The sequence below is a fragment of the Geotrypetes seraphini genome, chromosome 16 (assembly GCF_902459505.1).
Source record: "Geotrypetes seraphini chromosome 16, aGeoSer1.1, whole genome shotgun sequence".
In the NCBI taxonomy this organism is placed as follows: domain Eukaryota; kingdom Metazoa; phylum Chordata; class Amphibia; order Gymnophiona; family Dermophiidae; genus Geotrypetes; species Geotrypetes seraphini.
The window spans coordinates 55,120,135-55,146,981 of record NC_047099.1 but is presented as its reverse complement, the minus strand read 5'-3'; the positions used below and the strand labels follow the sequence as shown (position 1 = coordinate 55,146,981).

The following is a 26,847-nucleotide window of genomic DNA, read 5'->3' as shown; positions in this document are numbered from 1 at the left end:
GTCAAAAATGACAAAGACTAGGGGACACTCAATGAAGTTACAGGGAGATACTTTTAAAATAGGAGGAAATTTTTTTTCACTCGTAGAATAGTTAAGCTCTGGAACACGTTGCCAGAGGATGTGGTAAGAGTAGATAGCGTAGCTGGTTTTAAGAAAGGTTTGGACAAATTCCTGGAGGAAAAGTCCATAGTCTGTTATTGAGAGGGACATGGGGGAAGCCACTTCTTGCCTGGATCGGTAGCATGGAATGTTGCTTACGTGTTCTGTTTCATCACTGAATTGTTCAGTCCTCTTACATTGTGAACTGCCTAGAACTCTTTGGGTGTTGGCGGTACAGAAAAATAAAGTTATTATTATAGTTATTATTATTATGTTCTTATGTTCTCTTACCCCTAGACTTAAAATATGAAACCAAAGCATAATATTTCAAGCGTTAAAAGAGGCTTTAATGATTCAGTGAGTTCACTGCTTTACTGCATCCGAATACAGTCATTAAACCACACAGACAATTCTGCTTTATCAGTTGTACTGTGTGGGCACGTTGCACATGGCTCTCAGGACACAGTGCTGCACCCTCGCTGCTCCTGAGCCTCTGTACTAGGCGACTCCTCAGCTTCTCACTATAGTTTTTCATCCGTGTACTTGTGCAATAATTCGCTGACATCGTTCTTACTGACCTTGATCCAGCCGTCTTCCTTCATGTGGTACACTGAGGGGAGGGAACAAAGTTTCAGAAGCAGCCACAGACAACATTTAATTTAGAGCATGGCTTGTAGCCAGGTGGGAATTTTCAGCTGTATTTCTGATCTAAAGACTTTGGAGACAGGCTGCAACCAGGAGAAGATGCAGGACCTATCCAAGCTGCAATTCTGACCTCCAGACACTAGGGGCAGAGCATGATCAGTTGGAACTATGCGATCTTTCTTAAATGCAGGTCTGACCTCCAGACACCAGAGGCAGGTTGTAGCCATGCTTTGAATTAATTTCTTACTATATAATAGAACTCCTGTAAATAGCATTAAAGACATCTATTAATTAGGTTACTCACAGTTCACTACGCCACCAGAGTACGAGTCACGATGAGTGGCATAAGCAATTGCTTGACGTCCCAGCGCATACGCCTCTTCTACAGAGAGGTCGTGCCGGTAGCCACTGTCCATCACTCCATAGGCGTAACTGTTTCCAGAGCCTGTGGAAAACATGTTACCGGAAAGACGGGTCCCATTATCATCAATATAGTAAAGACCCGGACCCTGGGGAAGAAAGAAAAAGGGAGCCAACTTTAGCACTGTATTAAATACAGAACCGTGAGGTTACCCCGTTTCAGGAGAGAGACACGTTTTGACCATTCCTGGTTTTGAACTTGCATCCCAAAACAGTGTGGGGTTTGCAGCCTCCTATTCTAACCACTGAAATCACTGCTGGAGGTCCCATAATGAATGTCTTAGTTTTTGGTGGTAAGGACTGGTATGAGATTGATTTATATATGAGAATTGATTCATAAATCATGGCAACTAATTTTTTTCTCTCAAAAATGCACCAATGTTGCCACCAGATGAGAGATGAATGCAAAAAAACATGACATCTGAAATCATGACCAGCAAAGTACAAACGCAAACTGTTTAATTGTTAACATCCCTCATCCTTGTTCATCCTTTTTCAACTGGCAGTTGTGCCCTTGTTTTCACACTTTCATTTAAACTATCTCTTGCACTGACACACCATTGTATGCTTTTATAGGGTCCATGTTTCAGCTGTGAACTCCTTCCTCAGGGGTCCGAATGCCAAAAACCACATGATTTGCCCAACCTTCCTGTAATGGGATGATCCATCATGGCCGTTTCATCGCAGCTGCGCTGAAATGTCCCATGATGAATTGCCCCGTTCCATGTTTTTATACAGGGTGTCCAGGGCCCACATAGTCTGCTATTGAGATGGACATGGAAGAAGCCACTGCTTGCTCTGGGATCGATACCATGGAATATTGCTACTCTTTGGAGATTCCGCATGGGATCTTGCTGCTCTTTGAGATTCTGGAATGTTGCTACTATTTGGGTTTCTGCCAGGTACTTGTGACTTGGATTGGCCGCTATTGGAAATAGGAAACTGGGCTAGATGGAGCATTGGACTGACCCAGTGTGGCTGCTCTTATGTTCTACAAAGGTTTGGACAAGTTCCTGGAGGAAAACTGCATAGTCTGCTATTGAGACAGACATGGGCATGCCTCTTGCCCGGGTGACCTCATGGGGCATGTGGAATGTCGCTATGTCCTGTACCTTCTTGTCCCAGCCGCAGATCATGCTGCCCACGGACAGCCCCATTCCTCGGTATTCCAGCATCATGTTGGCGAGCAGCTTGGAGGCTGCAGATACCGAGATCCGCTCATTGTTCCTCAGCCTATAAAGCCTGATAGAAACACACAAAGACAAAACATCTCAACTTATAGTATAAGATGCTTCTCCCTCTCTCTAAATTGAAAGACCCACCCAGTGACTGTTCCACTGACTCCCCCCACTGAGGAATCCAAGGAAAGTTCTAAGCTGGAGATCTTATTAACTGGATTAAAAATGGCCTTGGGTTTATGTGTTTTCATAGGGTTTAGCTTCAGCCCTCTGGGAATAGAAAAATATCCAGTGTACCTAAAAGTGCTTTCACTTCAATAGCTTTCAGGTTTGCAAGCAATATATAAGAAACTAGCTGATGCCCCGGCGTAGCACGGGTATTTAATTATAGCAATAACACTGTAAATGGATTCAAATAAAGATACTTTATAGTGGTGAATGAAAGTAAAATATTCAAATTATAATGTGAAATATTTGACAAAATGAATACAATACAACTAACGCAAAACGTGATTATAAACAACAATTTTAGTTTCACCTCCTGGAGCAAGAACATATAAATTCTTGGGTGAACCCACCCTTGAGCAAGCAACATAGAGTTGTGGGCTGCGAGACCCCCAGAACATATCACCCCAGGTAGTGAGGGATCTGCATACCAAGTTTCGTTCAAATCGGTCAAGCCGTTTTTGAATTACTGTGAGAATGGCAGCTTTTTACATTTTTTCCATTGACATAATGGGTGAAATCTGATTTTCTGTTTGTAGCTCCGCCCACGTGTGCAGGTGGGCCGCGAGACCCCCAGAACATATCACCCCAGGTAGTGAGGGATCTGCATACCAAGTTTCGTTCAAATCGGTCAAGCCGTTTTTGCGTGATCGCAGCACATACACACACACATATATACCTCCGATTTTATATATAACAAAAAAATAAAAAGTATCAGAGTTCAATAAAATTAATGTAATATTCACTTGAAATCTACTCTCACCACTTTTATGATATGCTGAGTGTGGAAGAGCGTGGTACCTGCACTCCTTAGCCAAGACCCGCTCCCAGTATTGGCAGTCCCCAGCACTCCCCGACATGGTGCCCAGCAGGTAGGGGTTTATCTCGTTCACTTTGTTAAACTCCAGCGTAGCTGTAAGAGGCAGAAATGGAGAACGACAGAAGAAAATCACACATTTGGAAATAACTAGTCAATGTTTACAACACAGAATTAAATATGTACTTGGTTATCGGCTGGCCAAAGTAGCAATCAAAGAAATCATCTGTACATAGGGAGATAAGCTACAGAAATAAAAAATAAAATCAAACCCCTAAAAAAACACATTTCAGGAACAAGCCCTAGCCCTTACATATATAACTCCCAGAAGTCGCCCGGGAATCCACCGCCACTACAACTCCATGCTGGAACTTGAAGGCTAAGGTGGTGGTTCCGTGCCAGAACTGGATTTTTACTCCGGTGCTTCCGTCCACGTACGGCTTCAGGAACTCAGAGGGCTGGAACAGAAGAACATGAGGAACCACATGTGAGCAGAATGAGAATATCCAAAAATACGTAGCCCACAGGCCACACGGTGATCCATTCCCTGAGCACCTACTACCTGTTCCTCATGCAGACACTTCTTTCTGTCTGGCTTTGATAAAACAAAGCTACATTGTTAATAGTTTTATTTCTGCTAAGTAAACTAGTGCTGATCAGAAATTATTCACATCAATAGATTCCTTTGATGTAACCAGGATTCAGGGCTGGGCCCTACCATTCAGTGATTGTGTATTTTCACACATGGTCCCACTTTTCAACTCCTAAACATTTATGCAAATGAGGTGAAGGTCCCCCCCCCCCCCCCAGTGGGTCTGTGCACATGGGCGTCTGCATCCCCAGGCTCAGTTGAAACACTGGAAGAAAGGGGAGACACTATGACAGGGTTTCTCTGCTCTTAGTGATGTCATGGTCCTGTCTGAGAAAGCTCCAGACTGCCCCCCACAAAAAAAAAAGGAGCAGCCGAGCAGGGAATGAGCTTGGGTGTACATCTGATCCTCAAAGCTAAAAAGAAAAGCTGTAGTTTCTCCATTTAAACGCTGTTTTTACACTCAGAATGCTCATCTTCCACAATATACATTATTGGAGGGAGCAGGTTGAGCAGATCTGCCCTTTGAACGCGCCTGCCCATGTCACATGTGCCTTAGATTCTTAACTATTCCATTCAACCTGTAAGCTCCCTGGGACAGAGACCAAGTATCTAGATGTGTTATATTCTGCCTTTTGTTCATTCTGCCAAACAGACTGGCAGTCTGCAACTGGTCCTGCTTATCTGCTCTCCCCAAACAGGGCCTAAATGCGGCAAAACAGATAAAAAAAATAAACGAACAACAACACCTTAGAGCAGGGGTAGGCAATTCTGGTCCCCGAGAGCCACAGGCAGGTCAGATTTTCAGGATATCCACAATGAATATGTACGAGATGGATCTGCATGCACTGCCTCCTTGAGATGCAAATATATCTCATGCGTATTTATTGTGGATATCCTGAAAACCTGACCTGCCTGTGGCTTTCGAGGACCGGAATTGCCTACCCCTGCCTTAGAGCAACAGTACTATATCACTGGGGCAGTGCAAAGGATGCATCTCCATTTGGAAGAGTAGGTTGAGGGTGCGGAATAGAGAATGGCACGGTGACAAAATTCATCACCGTCCCCGTCCCTGCGGATAACCGCAGGAAATAATCCCATGTCATTTTCTAGTGTCTATTTCATCCTCGGTCCTTCTACACCATTCTTCAAAGCAAAGCTTGCGGGTCAGTGGTTGTGGCCATTCATACTCTGATTCTTATGTGAGCCAAGGATAATGAAGCCATTGTGACATCACTGATGTGATTGGCTCTTAGGCACTGGTGGAATGAGGCATTATGACATCACAATATCTGCTCTGGATACCAGAGACTGTCATTCTGTAGTGTCTGTTTCAACCTCAGTCCTTCTACACCAGCATTCTTCAAAGCAAAGCTTGCGGGTCAGTGGTTGTGGCCATTCATACTCTGATTCTTATGTGAGCCAAGTATAATGAAGCCATTGTGACATCACTGATGTGATTGGCTCTTAGGCACTGGTGAAATGAGGCATTATGACATCACAATATCTGCTCTGGATACCAGAGACTGTCATTCTGTAGTGTCTGTTTCAACCTCAGTCCTTCTACACCAGCATTCTTCACAGCAAAGCTTGCGGGTCAGTGGTTGTGACCATTCATACTCTGATTCTTATCTGAGCCAAGTATATGACAATGAAGCCATTGTGACATCACTGATAAGCTTGGCTTTTATTGGTGGAATGAGACATGACATCACAATATCTGCTCTGGAATGTTGATGCTCAATCTCAACATTCTTCAAAGCAAAGCTTGCGGATCATTGGTTGTGGCCATTCATACTTTGATTCTTCCCTCTCTCCTTAAAGAATGACATGAAGATGGTTTCCCACGATTATCCGCGGGGACGGGAACGGTGATGAATTTTGTCACCATGTCATTCTCTAGTGGGGAGCACACTATCCTTTTAAATGCATTGACTGTTTATTATGCCTAAAAGGGGGAAAGGGGAATATTTAAACGTATTAACGTAGAACAAAATATTTTCCAGAGAAAGGAAAATGGTACAACCAGAGGACATAATTTGAGGTTGACTCAAGAGCAATGTAAGGAAATTCTTCTTTACGGAGAGGGTGGTGAATGCCTGAAATGCACTCCCAAGAGTGCATGGAGAGGAAAACGGTGACGGAGTTCAACAAAGCGTGGGATGAACACAGAGGATCTAGAATCAGAAAATAATATTAAATATTGAACTAAGGCCAGTTCTGGGCAGACTTGCCACAGTCTGTGTCTGTGTATGGCCGTTTGGTGGAGGATGGGCTGGAGAGGGCTTCAATGGCTGGGAGGGTGTAGATGGGCTGGAGTAAGTCTTAACAGAGATTTCGGCAGTTGGAACCCAAGCACAGTACAGGGTAAAGCTTTGGATTCTTGCCCAGAAATAGCTAAGAAGAAAAAATTAAAAAAATTTAAATTGAATCAGGTTGGGCAGACTGGATGGGCCATTCGGGTCTTTATCTGCCGTCATCTACTATGTTACTATCATAATGGGATCAGAAATCTCTAATTCTGAGTTTCAGGGTACAGAAGATGATGGAGAGAAAAAAATGTACCACACAACGAAAGCAAGGGCTAGGGGAAAGAGGATCCTTAGCTGTGCAGAAGGGAGGGGAAAACCAGAGACCAGCTGGGGAGTGTGGCGTTTTACCAGGAAGTAAACTGGGCAGAGATGAGAGAAGTCTAATGCAGGAAAGTACTTGGAAAAAATACAGCACCGTGAGCAAAGTTTTCTGTTGGCTTCTCTCTCCCCTTACATGCAAAAGAGCAGCTTCTCCCTGGCTTTATGGACCTTGGCTGTCTTCAGATTTTAGGTTGGCTTTACCTCGTTCCTCATATCTTCCCTGGGGTGTAATGTAATTAATCCCTCCTCCCCAAGTAGTCTTGGCATGTAATGAGCTTGTTGGAGCAGCGTCAGGTATGGACAGAGAGAAGAGCTTGGTGTGCCTGCATGGCTGACTGAACATTTGGAGGGCGGAAATGATCTAGCAATGAAATGAAGCACTGGCAGCCAGGAAGACAAAGGAAACGTAGCTTTCTCTCCTGGGCCAGCAGTGCCACTGGTCCCACTCTGAATCTATGCCCCCTCTTTTTTTTTTCATATATCCCTTTTTCTTCTCCCCAGGGCTCCTTACCTGAATCCCCTCGGGCACAGCAAGGCAAGGCTCGTGCATACTGAAGGAGAAGTGGCCAATCCCATCGCCCCTCTGGGCTGGTCTTGGTGCCCCCAGGGGCAGTGCCCAGTCTGAGGGTCCCTCGCACACCTCAAGCAGTGCCATGTCCAGGGACAAAAGGGGAGGAGCAGCTCTCTCTCTCTGACACACACAGTGCCAGGGCTCGGTCTCTGCCTCTCCTCGGATCACTGCAAGGGCAGTGTTTCCAGATCTGTTTCCTCGGATCACTGCAGCGTCTCTTGATTCTCTCTGATGGCTGTCAGCCTGCCTCAAACTGCAACAGAAAGTGAAAGCTAAAAAGCAAATAGCAAAAAGGCGGCCGGGGGAGGGGGGGGGTTTGGCAAGATTTCTCCATCCTTCTTTTCCTGTTCCAACCACAAAAAATAAACAGAAAGTCCAGGACTAAACTAAACTAAACTAAACCTTAGGTTTGTATACCGCGCCATCTCCACAAGCGTAGAGCTCGGCACGGTTTACAGGGTTAGGTTGAAAAGGAGCTACAATGAAGGGTTATAGGAAAGGAGCTAGGAAGATAAAGAACCAAAGAGCGGGAGGTGGTAGATTTTTTAAAAGAACCGAGTTTTCAGGTGTTTGCGGAAGGATTGGAGGGAGCTTGAAATTCTGAGCGGGGATGTGAGGTTGTTCCAGAGTTCTGTGGTTCTAAAGGGGAGGGATGTTCCTAGTTTTCCTACGCGGGATATACCTTTTGCAGAGGGGAATGATAGTTTCAGTTTTTGGGAGGATCTAGTGGAATTAGGGTTAGAGGAGTTCCAGAAGAGTGGGATAACGGGAGGGAGGATGCCATGTAGGATCTTGAAAGCTAAACAGGCACATTTAAAGAGGACTCTGGAGTGAACTGGGAGCCAGTGAAGTTTGGACAGGAGTGGGGAGACATGATCGAACTTGCCTTTTGCGAAAATAAGCTTGGCCGCAGCGTTCTGGATTAGCTGAAGTCTATGGAGTTTTTTTTTAGTTAGGCTTAAATAGATGGAGGGGGCACCCTAGTTAAACCTTCAACCTTATGTATAACACACACACAGTACGAGGGGATATGAGTCATTTGACAGCTGCATGTAAAAGTATTCATTGATGGTTCTTTGGCTTTCACTACAGCTGCTCATTGCTACCCCCAGACACTGCTGCCTTAGGCAACAGTCTAGTCTCGCCTAGCTGTTGGACCGGCCCTGGGATAGTTCACAGTTCCTTGTGACCCTTGGGGGTGGGGGTGGGGGGAGTCACCAAATGGAAGTCATTTTTTCCCGTCTGCAGCAGAAGACAGAGGGGGTATCATTACTTCCTGGGGGCATATAGGAACCACCTCTGTAAGTGCTCAAATACTCATTATACCATGGGATCTTGCTACTTTTCTGAGATCTTGGCAACTGGAAATTGAGCTTAAATAGATGAATCTTTGGTCTGATTCAGCAAGCAATTTGTCAAGTCTGAAAAGTGGCTTTTTTTGAATCAGCTCTCTGTCTCCTGCTTCCTGTGAAACTCCCACTGAAATGCTAGAGAACAGCAAACAGAGAGTGGGCATAAATAGGAAGTTCTCAGAATGGGAAAAAGTGACTAGCGGTGTTCCCCAGGGCTCGGTACTTGGACCCATCTTATTTAATATTTTCATAAATGACCTGGAAGAAGGAACATCCAGTGAAATCATCAAGTTTGCAGACGACACAAAGCTATGCCGGGCAATCAGATCGCAGGACAGCGAGGAACTCCAAAGCAACTTGAATCAATTGGAGAAGTGGGCAGATAAATGGCAGATGAATTTTAATGTGGAAAAATGCAAAGTGATGCATTTAGGCAGAAAAAATAAAGATCACAAGTATAGTATGTCAGGTGTAACTCTGGGAAAGACCGAACAAGAAAAGGACCTGGGTGTACTGATAGATAGGACCCTGAAACCGTTGGCGCAATGTGAGGCGGCGGCGAAGAAAGCAAATAGAATGCTAGGCATGAAAAAGAAGGGAATTACGAGTAGATCAGAGAAAGTTATAATACTGCTCTACAGAGCCATGGTCAGACCGCACCTGGAATACTGCGTCCTGCATTGGTCTCCATACCTAAAGAAGGATATAAAACTGCTAGAGAGGGTGCAGAGACGAGCAACGAAGCTAGTGAAAGGTATGGAGAACCTGGACTATGAGGAACGACTTAGGAGACTGGGGTTGTTCTCCCTTGAGAAGAGGAGACTGCGAGGGGATCTGATCGAGACTTTCAAAATACTGAAAGGATTTGACAAAATGGAGCAGCAGTTATTTACAATGTCCAATGTGACACGGACAAGAGGACATAGACTGAAGCTGAGGGGGGACAGGTCCAGGATAAATATCAGGAAGTTCTGTTTCACGCAGCGAGTGGTGGACACCTGGAATGCTCTCCCAGAGGAAGTAATTGCAGAATCCATCGTTCTAGGATTTAAGGGTAAACTAGATGCAGATCTCCTTAAGAGTGGCATAGAGTGATACGGGTAAGGGTAAATTAGATGCACATCTCCCTTGAGAATCATACAGTGATATGGGGACTAAAACTATGCCAGGCGGGGCCTCTGCGTGTGTGCATCACCGGACTTGATGGACCCAGGGTCTGATCCGGAGATGGCAATTCTTATGTTCTTATTTCCTTTGGGGGGGTTTTCTGTATATTACTTTGGATACTGGAAAGTCAAAGAGCTGATAACCCCTCAAAGAAATGGGACAGTACCAGGATCCTTAGGGTAAAGGAAGCACTCTTTTCTTAGAATACCTTAAATCACATAGACTAGCATAAAATCTGCTTACTTGTTTGTTTGTTTTTTACTTGGGGTTTGCCAGGTACTTGTGGCCTGGATTGGCCACTGCTATAAATAGAATACTGGACTTGGCAGACCTTTGGTTTGTCCTAGCACAGCAAAGCTTATTTTTTTTATGTATAAGGCAGTGGTTTTCAATTTTTCTTCTATTGTGACACACCAAAAAGCATGCCTAAATATTTAATTGTTTAACTGTAAGTTTAATATGAATTTGCATATTCCATATCAAAACTTTGAATGCAACACATCAGTCCCAGACTTCTCACGTACCATACAACAAAACCAAATATATATATTCAAATTATAATGTCACCTCAGTAAACAGCAGCACATAATCCTTCCACCGCCAGGTATTGTGAAGCACCACAAAAAAACTGCAAATAATGCTACTCAGAAACTTACAACATTTTCATTTGGGGCTGGAGGCACCAGTAATGGGGATTTCAAGATCCTGGCTCTCATAGTGGGTCTTCCCAGCTTGCAGGTACTGATGGTTATAAAGCAGTGGTCTCAAACTCAAATCCTTTGCAGGGCCACATTTTGGATTTGTAGGTACTTGGAGGGCCGCAGGAAAAAAAAGTTAATGTCTTATTAAAGAAATAACAATTTTGCATGAGGTAAAACTCTTTATAGTTTATAAATCTCCCCCCCCCCCAAGGCCTGCATGTTTCCTTCTTTGCAGCGTCCTCCAGCTTCTCCCCTGGCTTCCCGGTCTTAGTTTCAGCTAATTACCATGCCTGTAGAGAGGATCGCCGGTGCTGTAACATTCCTTGCAGGCTGCCATCGGCCTTCGCATGTTCCCTCTGCCGCGGTCCTGCTCCTCCTTTAACGTCAGGGGCAGGATCGCAGCAGAGGGAACATGATACTGAGGATCGCTACAGCACTGGCAATCCTCTCTGCATGCTACTGTAATTATTTGAAGGTAAGAGCTGGAGGCCAGGGGGGAAGCCGGAGGACGCTGCAAAGAGCGGGCAGCACTAGTACAGACCGTGGGCCGCAAAATAGTACCTGGAGGGCCGCATGTGGCTCCCGGGGCCACGAGTTTCAGACCACTGTTATAAAGGAAATACAGGCTTGCTGTCTACACACCTCCCACCTTTGAGAACTACTGGTCTAAGGGGACTGAGTTTAGCAATTTTTGCCTCTCCTATTATCTTTAGGACTAATTTATCATACTGCACCCTGAAGTTCAGAGCAGCCAATTTACCCAGACCCAGGAAGGAGACTTTTTGGCCAAAGCTGGTTTTAAACTTTATTTCTGATCTGAACAAGATCAGAAAGCAAATAGTGGATGGGATTTGGATATACCACCTTTTTGTACCTGGGGCAATAAGGGACTTCCCTCCTGTCAAAAAAAATGTGTGTTTAATCCAATAAAGAAGGTAGCATCCTATTTTATGTCTATTAAATGTATATCCCAAAGCAAAGGGGGATTTGTGGTTCCTGATGCCACCCACTGAAATCAGTACTGCTGGTCCCTTAAATCTAGGACAGGGAAAGTCTCTCTCCTGGAATTGGATAACCGTGATAATTAACCAGCTTCACCGTTTGAGATTGTTGCATGTGCCCAGAGGAGGTGTGATAAACTAAAAAAAAAAGTGCAGACTTTAGCATTGCAAGTCACATGTCCATAAAAAAAATCAGACAGTCTTTGCTCTCCCTACAGTCACCTTGACACACTCAACCCCTCACAAACGGTCCTCTCAGTTATCCGGTTAGGATTCTACTCCACCCACTCGTGTGATTAGCCAATGGGAAATAGGAGAGCCTCAGCGTCACGCGTTGCCGAGCAGATGCCGTCCGTGCAGGTTATGCGTTATGCATCCAGCGTGGGGATTTTCCATAATTACAGTAGTAGGCTATGGTCCCTTGACAGATTGTATCTTGACCTAGAAAGATGCTGGGTAGTGGGACACAGTCCATGAAATAAGGAGAAGTCTAGTAAGAGAATTTTCCCTACGGCATAATGCAAAAGCAGGACCCCCCCCCCCCAGCCCTACTATAAGTGCAGGACATATAAATTCCGCAGATTAGATCCTAGTCTAGGAGAAGAAACACTGGGAGCAACGCATTATACATAACAATGCATTAAAATCCCTCCTAAGCGTTTTGCCCCGACATTGTCTAACACGTGTAGGAGCGCCGGCCAATTGTATATTAGTACTAGCGCCATCTGTAGGTCAGGAGAAGAGTGGGCGCAACAGCACGTTACTTTTTTGGGCTTTGGGTGCAGCACCAGCGCCGCCCGCTGGTCGACTAAGGAGTGGTCGTAATACGATATCATAAGTTGGCAAGGGCAATCGTGGGCAGTGGAGCTCCTCCGGCAGTGGAGAGAGGATCGCGGCGTAGATCTGCGGCACTTGGGACTGTCGGAACTGCTCTGTAGCCTTCGTCCGCTCCTACGTTTATTTATTCCAGGAGGGGGCAGGAATGTCTGGCGTGGGAGATCCCGGATGGACAACGGCTGAAGTGCACACTGGGGTAAAGACTGAAAATTCCGGGCAGCTGGGGCATGGACAGGCAGACAGACAGACAGACTAGGGCGAATCGATCATATCTAAAATCTGAGACTATTGGGGAGAGACTGACTGCCCTTAAAAGTGAGGATCTATATTCGAATAGCTAAAAGTTTGAACATCAGAGGGCACAAGTTACAGCTCTGTTATGCGTATATATAATGTATATTATACGCGTATCTCAGATTTTTTTGGGGTGGGGAGGGTCAGTATAAAAATGGAGCTAAAACATACATTGTGTTGCTAAAATGTGTAGATTATACATTGCAGCTCCTTTCACTTTCGCTTTCATTGAAGGCTGCTTTGGGTAATCTCTGGATGATAGAGAAATGCTGCCTCTGCCCCCCCCCCTCCCCTACTGTATGATGTACAGACAGATCTTGAACCCCCTACCCAAAGGGCAGAGGCAGACACCGAAATGAGAAAGCAGAATTGGGAGTGGGTGTCGACTTGTTTAACATAGTAGATGACAGCAAAGACCTGCATAGTCCATCAGTCCTTGCCATTCCCAGATAAGAACATAAGAAACGCCTTCACCGGATCAGACCCTAGGTCCATCTAGTCCGGCGATCCGCACACGCGGAGGCCAAGCTAGGTGCTCCCGGATGGAGACCTTGATTACCCGTATCCCTCAATGTGATTTGCAAGAAGATGTGCATCCAACTTGCGCTTGAATCCCAAAATGGTAGTCTCCGTCACAACCTCCTCCGGGAGAGCATTCCAAGCGTCCACCACTCGCTGTGCGAAACAGAACTTCTTGACATTTGTCCTGGACCTGCCGCCCCTCAGTTTCAGTCCATGACCTCTTGTTCGTGTCTCATTTGACAATGTGAATAAAGGTGGCATGAGCTGCCATGCTTATGCAGACCCAAGGTCCATCAAGCCCAGTATCCTGTCTCAAACAGCGGCCAATCCGGGTCCCAAGTACATGGCAAGATATTATGCTGCTTATCCTAGAAATAAGCAGTGGATTTTCCAAAGTTCATCTTAATAATGGCTTATGGACTTCTCTTTTAGGAAATTAGCCAAACCTTTTTTAAACCCTGCTAAGTCTGCCCCACACTGGCTTAAGTTTCAACTAAATACTTTTATTGTGACTTGTCCAAGTGCACCATTTTTTATTATCATATCTTTAATGCAATAAGGGGATTTCCAGTTTACAGATGTGGTTATCAGCATTTTGAGCCAGGCTATAGACGGATGGCTATAAGCGGGAGCTACTCGTGTTTTTAGACTTCACTTAAAAAAAAAAATCAGAATGTTATTATTACACATGCTGACCTGAGCTGGATGATGTGCTGACCCGAGTTCCTCTCTCCCCAGACCACCATCATCGCTGTGGAGTTTGATGGAGGGGTGATCGTGGGCTCCGATTCCCGGGTGTCTGCAGGGTGAGGACTGTGATTTCCCTTACATTTTGTAAACCTTCATAAGCAAGGGTTTAATTTTCTTATAGCCCATGTCTCTGGCATTTTCAGCCCTATCTAATATTTTCAGTTCATGCTCTCTGTAGTTTGTTGAAGTCTGTCTGCACTGTTATTTTCAGTCCCTTGGCTTTCTGAATTTTGCTGGAGTTTGCTCTGAATTTGATGCTAAACCAGTTCTAACCGGTTTAGCATCACCCTGCACTCCATATATTTTGCTGATGTCTCCTTTGGTATTTTCAGTCCCTTATACTATCTGTATTTTGCTAAAATCTTTGTTATTTTCAGCCCCTCTGCATTTTTCTGAAATCTCCCCCTGCTATTTTCAGCTCCTGCTCTCTCTGCATTTCGTTGGCAACATTTTCGACTGGTATTTTCAGCCCTTGCACACTGCATTTTGCTAGCATCTTTCCTGGTATTTTCTGCTCGGCATTCTCTTTTTTGCTACAGTCTTCTTCAGTACACTCAGTCTCTGTGCTCTGCATTTTGTTGGTGTCTCTCTCTGTGCTGTTTTCAGATCCTATTCTTTGCATTGTCTTGGAATTTGGTATTTTCAGTCCAAGTGCTCTCTGCATATAGCTTCAGTCCCCTCTGGTATTTTCAGCTGCCTCCATTTACAGTAATTGGCATTTCTCTCTTGTATTTTCAGCTCCCTGTTTGCTGAAATCTCCTGTTATTTTCAGCCACCTTTGTTTCTCTGCATTTTGCTGAAGCCTCACACTGGTATTTTCAGCTTCTGCCCTCTGCATTTTGATGGAGTCTCCTGGCAGTGTGTACATACCTTCACATTTATATGGCTTGTCTCATTTTCCTTTTAGTCGGGCTGTGACAAATCGTGTCTTCAACAAACTGGCTCCATTGCATGATCGGATCTACTGTGCACTGTCGGGGTCGGCAGCAGACGCGCAGGCTGTGGCCGACATGGTGAACTATTATCTGGACATGCACAGGTTTGGAAACAGGGAACAACAATTTTTAACTCATGCTATAGAGCAGGGGTAAGGAACTCCGGTCCTCGAGAGCTGTATTCCAGATGGGTTTTCAGGATTTCCCCAATGAATATGCATGAGATCTATTTGCATGCACTGCTTTCAATGCATATTCATTGGGGAAATCCTGAAAACCCGACTGGAATACGGCTGTTGAGGACCAGAGTTCCCTACCCCTGCTATAGAGGCCAGTGACATGAGAAAGGTTGCAAGTCCTATAACATGGCATAACTGTGACCACGGTGGGAAACATTGTAAATTCTGTGCTTGACACAGCTGTGGGTAAGGGTGGCAGATTCTGTACGTGGCATAGTTGTGGCCACGGTGGGAAACATTGTTAATGCTGTGCATGACACGGCTGTGGCCACGGTAGGTAAGGGTGGCAGATTCTGTACGTGGCATGGCTGTGACCATGGTTGGAAAGGTTGTAAATATGACACACTTTGTTTGGTGTCTAGTTTGGACATGGAAGAAGCTCCTTTAGTCATCGCTGCAGCCAACCTGGTGAAGGGTATTACCTACAAGTACAAGGAAGAGCTGCTGGCGCACCTGATAGTGGCCGGATGGGACAGGAAGAAAGGTGGACAGGTGAGCTTGGCCCTCAGGTGACGTCTGTCTCTGAGGTGTTACTTTCATTGAGTCTGCTACCCATCTGGTTAGGCTAACTCTTTAAACAAATCCTGCAGCATTACAAGAGTGGTATGAAAAGTTTGGCAAAATTTCTAATGAGTATTTTGCAAAATTTGACAAAAAAAAAACTATTTTCTCGATGGGATGAAAAAAATGGAAACTTGCTGAACTAAGTGTACAGCCCTCGATGGAGACTTAAATTGAACTGTGTTTACCTTGCTTTTTTTCCAAGCTTTTCAAACGTGCACCTCAGATTTCCTGTCCGCAGTGTCTGTGGAAATTTATCTGTGTACTTGTGATACTCTAGATCAGTGTTTTTCAACCGCTGTTCCGCGGCACACTAGTGTGCCGCGAGATGTTGCCTGGTGTGCCGCAGGGCCGCCGGGCCCGGAGCTGACAGGGGGCCCGAGGCAGGGGCGCCAGTAGCTCGCCAAGGCAAAGTGAGTCGATCACCCAGGACTCACTTTGTCTTGGCGAACTAAACTATTGAGCCGCTAAGTCTTCTCCCCAACGTCAATTCTGCAGTCGGAGAGGAAGTTCGGGCCAGCCAATCGCTGCCTGGCTGGGCGGAACTTCCTCTCCGATTGCAGAATTGACGTCAGGGAGAGCATGCGTCGGCGTCGGCTTTGGGGCCTGTTATCCATTGGTGGGTCCTGTTCCCCGATAGCAGCGGCAGTGGCAGTGGCTTGGGGAACGGCAGGGAGAAAGAAAGAAAGGGGGCAGGCAGGGAAACAGAAGGAAAGAAGAGAAACAGAAAAAAAGAAAGAAAGGCCAGGGAGAGAGGAAGAAAAAGTTGGGGGAGGGAATGAGGTGTGGAGGAGAGAAAGCATACAGGCTGATAGAAGGGAAAAAGATTGGATGCACAGTCAGAAGAAGAAAGTGCAACCAGAAATCACCAGACAAGGTAGGAAAAATGATTTTATTTTAAATTTAGCAAAGTGGAGGCAGTATTACCACAGTTTTCAAAGGAATTTGCCCAAATAACTTAATAGTTAACTGGGTAAATTCCCAGAGATGAAAACTTCCCTTCACTTACTATGCACAGTTCTGAATTTATATCTGCTGTCTATATTTTACAATATGGTCCCCTTTTACTAAACCGCAATAGTGGTTTTTAGCGCAGGGAGCCTATGAGCGTCAAGAGCAGCGCTGGACATTCAGCGCAGCTCCCTGCGCTAAAAACTGCTATTGTGGTTTAATAAAAAGGATGGAGGGTATATTTGTCTATTTTTGTATGCTATAAAAACCAAATACAGAGAGAGACTGAGAGCTGTTGACGAAGAGCTACGTGTGTGTCTTTCTTCGATTCCAGCCAGAATATCAGCTTTGTGTTCAGCCAAACAGGCCCAGGTTTCGCACTGAATAAAGTATTTTATAATTTTTATTTCGTAATAAAGTAATTATAAAATACTTTCTTTGTGTTTATTTGATTCCTATTCAAGAGAATTACTTTATATATAGTCAATATAGGCAGAGAGTTAAATTTTTTAACATTTTCTAATGGTGGTGTGCCTCGTGATTTTTTTCATGAAACAAGTGTGCCTTTGCCCAAAAAAGGTTGAAAAACACTGCTCTAGATAAACCTTGCTATTGCATATAAATTATATGAACAGTTCTGTTCCCATGCTGGGTTAACAGTTATATTCTGAACTCTAACAGGGGGGGGGGGGGTTGACCAGTGGCAGAGTTAAAGGGGGCAGGGGAGGGGTGGACTGCCCTGAGTGCCATCTTCACAGGGGGGGGGGGCTGGCACCTCTCCTCTTTTCTGCCCCCCGCATACTTGTTTAAAGGTTCACCAGTGTAAGCAGCATATTCCACCTGCTGCTTGCGCCAACCCCCTTCTGACATCACTTTCTGGTAATGGAATCAGGAATCAATGTCAGAAGGAAGCCAAGGCCATCAACATGCTGCTCGTGCCGGTGAACATTTCAAGAGGTAAGTGGGGGTGCACAGCTTGGCGTGATGGGGAACAGTAGGAGCCAGCCTCCCTTTGCTATGTCACTGGTTGTGCCTGTGCTTCCGTCTACAGGTTTATGGGACTCTGGGAGGGTTACTAACTCGTCAACCCTTTGCTATCGGTGGATCAGGCAGCTCTTACATTTATGGCTACGTGGATGCTGCGTTCAGACGGGGGATGTCCAGAGAGGACTGCGCACAGTTTGCTGTTAATGGTAAGTCCCGTCCCCTGAGAAACAGGCAGAAGGTGTGGAACATAGCATGGTGAACATAAGAAGTGCCATCTCCGGAACAGACCCTAGGTCCATCAAGTCCGGCGATCTGCACACGTGGATGGCCCCGCCAGGTGTACCCTGGCATAGCTGTAGTCCCCATGTCACTCTAAGCTTACCCATGTCACTTTATGCCACTCATAAGGAGATGTACACCTAACTTACCCTTGAATCCTAGAACGGTGGATTCTGCAATAACCTCCTCTGGGAGAGCATTCCAGGTGTCTACCACTCGTTGCGTGAAGCAGAACTTCCTGATATTTGTCCTGAACTTGTCCCCCCTTAGCTTCAGTCCATGTCCTCTTGTCTGTGTCACATTGGACATTGGGAGAGCATTCCAGGTGCGTGAAGCAGAACTTCCTGATAATTGTCTTGAACTTGTCCCCCCTTAGCTTCAGCCCATGTCCTCTTGTCTGTGTCACATTGGACATTGTAACCTCCTCTGGGAGAGCATTCCAGGTGCGTGAAGCAGAACTTCCTGATAATTGTCTTGAACTTGTCCCCCCTTAGCTTCAGTCCATGTCCTCTTGTCTGTGTCACATTGGACATTGTAACCTCCTCTGGGAGAGCATTCCAGGTGCGTGAAGCAGAACTTCCTGATAATTGTCTTGAACTTGTCCCCCCTTAGCTTCAGCCCATGTCCTCTTGTCCGTGCCACATTGGACATTGCAAATAATTTTTTTCCCTGCTCTATTTTGTCGATTCCTTTCAGTATTTTGAAAGTCTCAATCATATCCCCTTGCATATCCCGGTGGTACCGGTGTGATAGAGAGAGGCGATGAACATTACAAGTGTGGCATTGTGCAATGGGCGGACCATCTTCAAAGCAAGGTGTTCTGCGCAGTAAGGCTGTGCATTCGTTTGAAGTGACCTAGGAAATGTCAACAAACATACCTTATGTTGTTTTATGTCATTGGCGAATGAAAACAAGCAGAAATATGAAATGTCATGGGTTTTTATTCATGAGCTAGCGATAATGTGCACTCTTCAGAAAAAGTATGCATTCTTAATGACAATGTTCGGGGGTGGGGGGGGGTTCCTTATGTTGTTACGGAAGCAAAGTAAACATTCCCTGAAATGACACAAAACTAAAAATTTCTGACTGCCCACCCCTATTGTGCAGAAATGTGGTCTTTGAAAATTGCTTGTCCTATACTGAGAAAAATTTATATTTATAATTCCAGTAGGTGCATCGGTTTATCTGCACTATGAGAGGTTGTCTTAGAAGCAGAATTGGGGTGGGCAGTACACTTTCAGCATATTTGTCCCCACACAAATAGCAAATTGATGTGAAGCTTGAGAGTGGTATAGTGCTTAATTTTTCTAATCTCTTTATTAGTTCTTTTTTTTTTTCCATTCTTTATTCATTTTCATATCTCATAACAAGTATACAATAATTATTCAATATTCATACAATTCACTTGTTTACTTCATATAATATTAAATCTTATATTATCCCCCCTCCCCCCTTCCCTTCCACACATATCAACATTTTATTTGAATCTCACACCCAATCCCATATCATATTATTCTTCTATATAAAAAAAAAGTGTCTAATCATTCGAATATTCAATCAATGGCCCCCAAATTTTTTTAAATTTGTTATAATTTCCTTTTTGCATAGCAAGAATTCGTTCCATTTTATAAATATAACATATAGAATTCCACCAAAAAGTATAGTTAAGTCTTGTATAATCTTTCCAATTTCTAGTTATATTTTGAATGGCAACCCCTGTCATAATCATTAGTAATTTATTATTATTTGCTGAAATTTGACTCTTTGCTCTCATCATTGTTCCAAACAAAATTGTATCATATGACATAGCAACTGGATTTTCTAGAAAATAATTAATTTGAGACCAAATTGACTTCCAGAAGGCGTTAATACAAGGACAATAAAAAATTAGATGATCCAAAGTCCCTGCTTCTAGATTACAGTGCCAACATTTATTAGATCTAGAGCTATCAAACTTTTGTAAACGTACTGGGGTCAAAAGAGCTCTATGCAACAAAAAGAACCAAGTCTGTCTCATAGATGCCGACACTGTACATCTAATTCTCCAAGACCAAATTCGTGGCCATTGAGAAGCAGAAATTTGATGCTTAATCTCAATGCTCCAAATGTCTTTTAGACCCGTTTTTTGTTTTTTATTTGTAAAACCATATATCAATTTATACCACTTAGCGGCTTGGTGACCCAAGAAATCCGCCTGGAAACACAGGATTTCCAAACTATATTGAGTATCAAGATCTTTCCATTCAGGGAACCCCTCCTGAATAGCCTGCTTCAGCTGCAACCATTTAAAACTTTGTGACTTAGTAAAACCATATTTATGTTGCAGCTGTGAAAAACTAAGCAGCTTACCATTTGAAATAACATCATTTAAAGTTCTTATTCCTGCAATGATCCATTGTTTCCAGAGAATTTTATGACCGCCTATTTTGATCTTGGAGTTTAGCCAAATGGATTGATTTAATGATTTAAAAATTGGAATAGGTGATAATTTAGTAACATATCTCAAAGTCTTCCAAGTATCAATCAAAATTCTATTCCCTTTGTATCTATTAGGCATTGGTATACTCAAAAGATGAACCAAATGTATAGGAAACATGAGTCGCCATTCCAAATACAACCAGTCTGGGACATTCTCCATGAGCTCTGGAAGGACCCAATACATACCCTGTCTTAAAATATAGGCTTGATGGTACCTATAAAAATTTGGAAAATTTACCCCCCCTTCCACAATTGTTTTTTGTAACTTTACTAAAGCAATTCTAGGTCTTTTCCCCAACCAAACAAATTTTGTAAGAATACCATTCAACTTTTTATAAAATGACCCCTGAAAAAAAACTGGTATCATACTCATTTGATAACAAACCACAGGCAATATCATCATTTTAATTGTTTGAACTCTCCCCCACCAAGATATATATAAAGGATTCCATTGCTCACACATTTCCGTTACTTTCTTTAATAAAAGTTTTTCATTTTCCTTTACTGTATCTTCAATATTACTTTTGATATTGATTCCTAAATATTTTAATCCATCTTCTTTCCAAACAAATGTAAATGAATCAAATAATCCTTTGGTACAATGTACATTAAGTGGTAGCACTTCCGATTTGCTCCAATTAATCTTGTACCCAGAAAACTTTCCAAATTTTTCAATCAATTCAAGCAAACATGGAATAGTAGTCTCTGGTTTCCTCAAATAAAGCAGAATATCATCCGCATAAGCGGAGAGCTTATATTCCCAACTTGAAAACGGAATTCCTTGTATCTCCTTTGCCTGATTAATAGCTATCAACAAGGGTTCCAGAACAACATCAAAAAGCAAAGGAGACAAAGGACAACCTTGTCTAACCCCCCTTTGTAAACTAAATCTATCTGATAAATTATTATTAATATATAGCCTAGCACCAGGGGAGCTATACAATGTCTGAATCATTTGAATAAAACCAGTTCCTATACCAAACCATTCTAATGCTTGATACATAAAAGACCATTCAACTCTGTCAAAGGCTTTTTCTGCATCCAAAGAAATTAAGAATGCCGGATCCTGAATATCTTTTGTTAAATTTAAAGTATGAAAAGCCAGTCTGGTATTATTGGAAGAATGTCTTCTTGCAACGAATCCTGTTTGGTGAGTATCAATAATAAAAGGGAGAGCTTTGGCCAATCTTAATGCCAAAACTTTGGCTAAAAGTTTACCATCTACATTAATTAATGAAATAGGCCTGTAGTTTGATACCAAAGTATGATCTTTGTTTGGTTTTGGTAAGACAATAATTAATGAATCTGCCATAGTACCTGATATACAATTTTTATTCAGTTGGTATTGATATAATTTTAACAAATAGGGTAACAAAGTATTTTGAAATAATTTATAGAACTCTACCGTATATCCATCACCACCTGGAGCGGATCCAACTCTAAGAGACTTCAATGTTGTTTCTAACTCTTTTAAAGATATAGGTTCTTCTAAACTTCCTTTTATATGTTCAGGAATTTGAGGCCCCTTAAGTGAACTTAAAAATTCCAATCCATCCTTTTCTATATCTCTGTAAGATTCAGAAGAATACAAGTCTTTATAAAAACTAAAAAATTGTTTTAGAATCTGATCAATTTTATTATGTGATTTTCCATTTTTATCTTTTATTACAACAATTTTTGTTCTTCTTTTCCTTGCTTTAAGATAATTTGCTAGCATCCTACCTGCCTTATTTGAATTTCCATAGTATTGAGTTTGTTGAGAAAATAAATCATTCCTTACAAATTTAGAGGATAACTCATTATATTTAACTTTTGCTTTTAATAATAATTGTAAAGTATTCCACTCCCATCTATTAATTAAATTACTTTCCAATATTTTAATTTCCTTTTCCAAATCAACAAATTGTTTCGTAAACTTTTTCCTAACGTATGCTGAATATGAGATAATATTACCTCTCATGGTTGCTTTAAACGCATCCCATAATACTTCCATATTTATATCATTAGTATCATTAATTTGGAAGAATTCAATCATTTTTATTTTAAAATCTTCAGTAAAATTTGAATCTACTACCAAAGAATTATCAAATCTCCAAATCGGCTTAGAATAATCCTTTTCACCATCCTTTAACTCAATCCATACAGCACCATGATCAGATAAGAGAATAGGATCTATAATAGCTTTTATTACATTTTTCGCTAAATTATTTGAAACAAAAATATAATCAATTCTTGAAAAAGAATTATGGACCTGTGAACAAAAAGAGAATTCCCGATCATTAAAATGAAGAATACGCCATATATCTATTAAATCACAAGATTTTACCAAATTATCTAGCCCTAATGATTTCATAACTCTACTTGGATTTTTATCCATAATTGAATCCATTACAGCATTGAAATCTCCAGCCACCACTAAATTAGAAGCAGCCAGTGGCATTAAAATTTGTAGTAGGTTCTTAAAAAACTCCATCTGATTCGTATTAGGAGCGTAGATGTTAAATAAGTCCAGGGTATTATTTTCCATGCTCATTTCAATATGCACCCACCTTCCTAATGGATCCATTTCTACCATCTTAAAATCAGCTGTACATTTTTTATTAATTAAAATGGCCACTCCAGCCTTTTTCCCATTTGCTGGAGCAAAAAATACTTTTGAAATCCATCCCCCTTCCAGCTTTCTAGATTCTATTGTGGACAGATGGGTCTCTTGGATGAAATATACATCCGCCTGTTGCTTTTTAAGGAAATTTAACATTTTTTTTCTTTTAATTTGGTGATTCAGGCCATTGACATTTAAAGAGTAGAATTTAGTCTCCATCTTTCAACTCAATATAATTCCAGCATTGACACTCCAGTTTATATAAATGAAATTGATTAGACACCATCCTTCCCATAACATCCATAAAATATAAGAATATGATATAATATCCCCTACTACACAGATATTCTTTCCCTTTACTCTTAAATATCCCCCCTCCCCATATCCCTCCCACCCCTCCCTTCATTATGGATAAACTTGAACCACGCATAGGATATGCAACCACTTCCACCCCCCAGGCATTTATACATTGTCTCCCACATATAAATGTACTTTTTCCCATCTTATATCTTACTACCATGACATATTATAAATATTAACATAACCATTTATTTCATTATTTTTCCATACTTTTATATAACCCAATTTCCAAAATGGTCAAATACCACCTTTACCTTTTTATCAATTCTTTTTTTTTAAATCTTTTAAGTTCCCCCATATTCAATATTAATAAATGAACATTTCAAAACTTTACTTATTTTATAAATCCTCCTTAAGTTCATCTTATATTCCTCCCTCCTCCCACTTTCACAGCATAATATCTATATTTCTTTTAATTTATTTATGAATATGTTTCTTTAAATATATTTATATTAGAATTCTATACCATTTCATTCAATTTCATATTCACTACACACATACATAGAAGAAGAAATGTAACATTTTCATAAATCCTTAGCATTCCATCCATTCTATTCCAGTCTTACTTTTATATTCCACTCCTATTAATATATTTCTGTCTTCTAAACCTTTTCTTCTTTACATAGTCATTGGTTCAGAGTTATTCAGAAAGTCTTTCAACTTCCCTGGATCCTCAAAATATAGTGATTTACTCCCATAGGAAATCCTCATCTTTGCAGGGAAATATAAACCGTATCTATATCCTTTTTCTTTAAGTTGTGGTCTTAACTGCAGAAACTGCTGCCTCAATGCTGCTGTATTTTTTGCAAAGTCAGGCAAAAATAATAATTTTGATCCTTTATATGTCAAATTTTTTTCTGCTTTTGCCAACTTCAGTATTTCAAAGGCTTGCTGAAACCTTAACAGTTTAAAGATAAGTGGTCTGGGCTTTGACTGACTTTCTGACCGTTGGAACGGAATTCTGTGGGCTCTTTCAATTTCCAGAGGTTGTTTTGAGTTCAGCTGAAAAAGCTTTGGTATTAAAGTCTCCAGAAACTTTATGGGATTATCTCCCTCCAATTTTTCCGCCAGCCCAATTATTTTTATGTTCTTCCGACGTCCACGATTCTCATAATTTTCAAGTTGTTGTTGCATTTCTGAAATGATTTTTCTTTCAGCTTTAAACTGAACTTCTGTTAGTTCCAACTGTTCCATTTTTTTTTCCAGTGTTGTCACTCTCTGGTTTGCCAATTCCAATTGCTTATTTATGTTGACAACCTCTTCCTTTACTTCCTGTATGTAATCTGTGTTCTTTTGTAGCATCTGCTGTATTTTTTCCAGCGCTGTCATCACTTCTTTTTTATCAATTTCTTCCTCATCCAGGAGTGCAGTCTTTACTGGTGTCACATGATCATGTTTGACACGCTTACCAGTGCCCACAAAAGCCGTCTCAAGTTTTGTCTGTCTTAAAGTTGCCATCCTCTGACTTTATAGTAAGTTCTTTTGATACAAGAAACTTTATTTTGTAGCAAATTCTTCAGAATTAGTGCCTGGGGGAGCAGAGCAATGTGATCACACCTCCATCTTGTGCGTGTTCCAAGCCACGCCCCCTCTCTTTATTAGTTCTTTAAAATGATTAGACATTCTCAACTGTGCATACCATCTCGCCCATATTACCCCCCCCCCCCCCCCGTTCCTTGAGCATCACCATTGACCCCGTGCTTCTTTCCATATCCAGCACAAAAGTCTGACTCTTGCTTACATAGTATTGCATTTTGGGATTCCCATGTTAGTAGGGCAAGATGACATTGTTCTCCAAACAGATCATTCTATCTATAGTATGAGTTCCTTCATCTTGGAAGATATTTCAGTTACAAACCTTGACATCAATACAGAAGACCATGCTTTCACTAAGAGCTACTTACTGTCAAGGTGATCTGTTCCCCTCAACATAATATTTGTGTGGAGACAAATAAGCTCAAAGTGTGATGTGATGTCATAGAACTTTATGGTTATAGAAACATAGAAACATGATGGCAGATAAAGGCCAAATGGCCCATCCCATCTGCAGCATCCACTATCTCCTCTTCTCCCTATTGGCTAAAGTTCTTAACATTTGCATCTCCTCTTCCTATAGGCTAAGGCTCTTAACACCTGCATTGTGAGGTCATAGAGCTTTATGGTTATAGAAACATGATGGCAGATAAAGGCCAAATGGTTCATCTGCAGCATCCACTATCTCCTATTCTCCCTATTGGCTAAAGTTCTTAACATTTGCATCTCCTCTTCCTATAGGCTAAGGCTCTTTACACCTGCATTGTGAGGTCATAGAGCTTTATGGTTATAGAAACATGATGGCAGATAAAGGCCAAATGGCCCATCCAGTCTGCCCATCCACAGTAACCATTATCTCTTCTTCTCTCTTAAGACAGTGGCTCCCAACCTTGTCCTGGAGGACCACCAGGCCAGTCGGGTTTGCAGGCTAGCCCAGATTTGCATGCCTGCCACTTCCATTATATGTAAATCTCTTTCATGCATATTCATTAGGGATAGCCTGAAAACCCGATTGGCCTGGTGGTCCTCCAGGACAGGGTTTGGAACCACTGGTCTAAGAGACACCATGTGCCTATCCCATGCTTTCTTGAATTCAGACACAGTCTCTGTCTCCACCACCTCTTCCGGGAGACATCTACCACCCTTTTTGTAAAAAAAAATATTTCCTTAAATTATTCCGGAGACAGTTAAGGCAGCTTTGTTTAGGAAAGTGCACTCCTCATAGAATCACATAGCACACTTAAGAGCACACACCCAGTTAAAGACTTTACAATAGCGACCAATAGTTCAGACTGAAGTGCTAGGATATAATAATAATAATAATTTTATTCTTATATACCGCCATCCCGAAAAAGTTCTAGGCAGTTCACAATAGGTGAGCTAATACTATGGGATACAGATAAAATACAAATTAGAATAATGGACTTAAAAACAGATAAAGAGAGAAAGCATTTACAATATAATGCAGAAAATACCGTCATGGCAGGGAAAGAAGTAATACATAGATCAGATAAAATACCTCAAGTTGAATATAAGGAACTTGATTGAAAAAATGAAGCAGAATGCATTAAGATACCAGCCTATCAAAGAGTTGAGTCTTAATTTTCTAAAATCAAGATAGAAGAGACCTCTTACATCATTTTTCCAAGCCATACATTCAGTTTAGCGCCTTGAAATGAGAGGGTTCTCTCAAGGAACTTCTTATAACGACAGGATTTTATGGAGGGATATGAAAACAAGTGCGCTCTACGTGGGGTCTTTTTGGCGTGACTCAAAAAAAATGAGACGCAAGACAACCTGGTAACAAACCCAAAACTGATTTAGAACAAATACAGGAAAATTTGAACAGAATTCTCGACTCTTAACGGCAACCAATGGAGTTTCAAATGAAAAGGAGAACTGCTTGTATAATATCACCGTGTTTCCCTCTCTTTGATACTTTGTGATGCTAATTCGAGTCTTCCTCTCCTTCCCTAGCCCTGGCCTTGGCCATGAACAGAGACGGCTCCAGCGGCGGAGTTATCTACCTGGTGACCGTCACCAAAGCCGGAGCCGAGGAGAAGATCATCTCAGGCACCAGCTTACCTCTCTTTTTTGATGAATAAAATAGAGTGCATTTTA

At 42.2% G+C, this 26,847-nt stretch overlaps 2 protein-coding genes across 3 annotated transcripts; one reads left to right on the top strand and one right to left on the bottom strand.

Moving 5' to 3' along the window:
- Window positions 1-424: 424 nt before the first annotated feature.
- On the bottom strand, window positions 425-13,812 carry PSMB8 (proteasome 20S subunit beta 8). Of its 2 annotated transcripts, none has more exons than XM_033923548.1 (7): window positions 13,748-13,812; window positions 7,118-7,430; window positions 3,698-3,842; window positions 3,369-3,480; window positions 2,277-2,406; window positions 1,049-1,253; window positions 425-709 (listed from the first exon to the last, which is right to left on the bottom strand). In XM_033923548.1, exons 1-7 carry the CDS (start codon window positions 13,798-13,800, stop codon window positions 621-623), a joined length of 1,047 nt encoding a protein of 348 aa, XP_033779439.1. In that variant the 5' UTR covers window positions 13,801-13,812; the 3' UTR covers window positions 425-620. The 2 variants fall into 2 exon arrangements, with proteins under 2 accessions (XP_033779439.1, XP_033779440.1); XM_033923549.1 differs by lacking the exon at window positions 13,748-13,812 and adding an exon at window positions 10,353-10,378.
- PSMB9 (proteasome 20S subunit beta 9) lies at window positions 12,217-26,847 on the top strand. Its single transcript, XM_033923550.1, has 6 exons — window positions 12,217-12,431; window positions 13,790-13,857; window positions 14,709-14,840; window positions 15,338-15,467; window positions 17,539-17,680; window positions 26,704-26,847. Exons 1-6 carry the CDS (start codon window positions 12,381-12,383, stop codon window positions 26,829-26,831), a joined length of 651 nt encoding a protein of 216 aa, XP_033779441.1. The 5' UTR covers window positions 12,217-12,380; the 3' UTR covers window positions 26,832-26,847.

Coding starts and splice junctions, on each gene's coding strand:
- PSMB9 (XM_033923550.1), top strand. CDS start 12,381: ATGTCTGGCGTGGGAGATCCCGGATGGACAACGGCTGAAGTGCACACT. Junction 13,858..14,708: donor GATTCCCGGGTGTCTGCAGG/GTGAGGACTGTG, acceptor TTTTCCTTTTAG/TCGGGCTGTGACAAATCGTG. Junction 15,468..17,538: donor ACAGGAAGAAAGGTGGACAG/GTGAGCTTGGCC, acceptor TTCCGTCTACAG/GTTTATGGGACTCTGGGAGG.
- PSMB8 (XM_033923548.1), bottom strand. CDS start 13,800: ATGATGGTGGTCTGGGGAGAGAGGAACTCGGGTCAGCACATCATCCAG. Junction 7,431..13,747: donor CAGCACATCATCCAGCTCAG/GTCAGCATGTGT, acceptor TTTCTGTTGCAG/TTTGAGGCAGGCTGACAGCC. Junction 3,843..7,117: donor CTGTGCCCGAGGGGATTCAG/GTAAGGAGCCCT, acceptor CTTCTGTTCCAG/CCCTCTGAGTTCCTGAAGCC.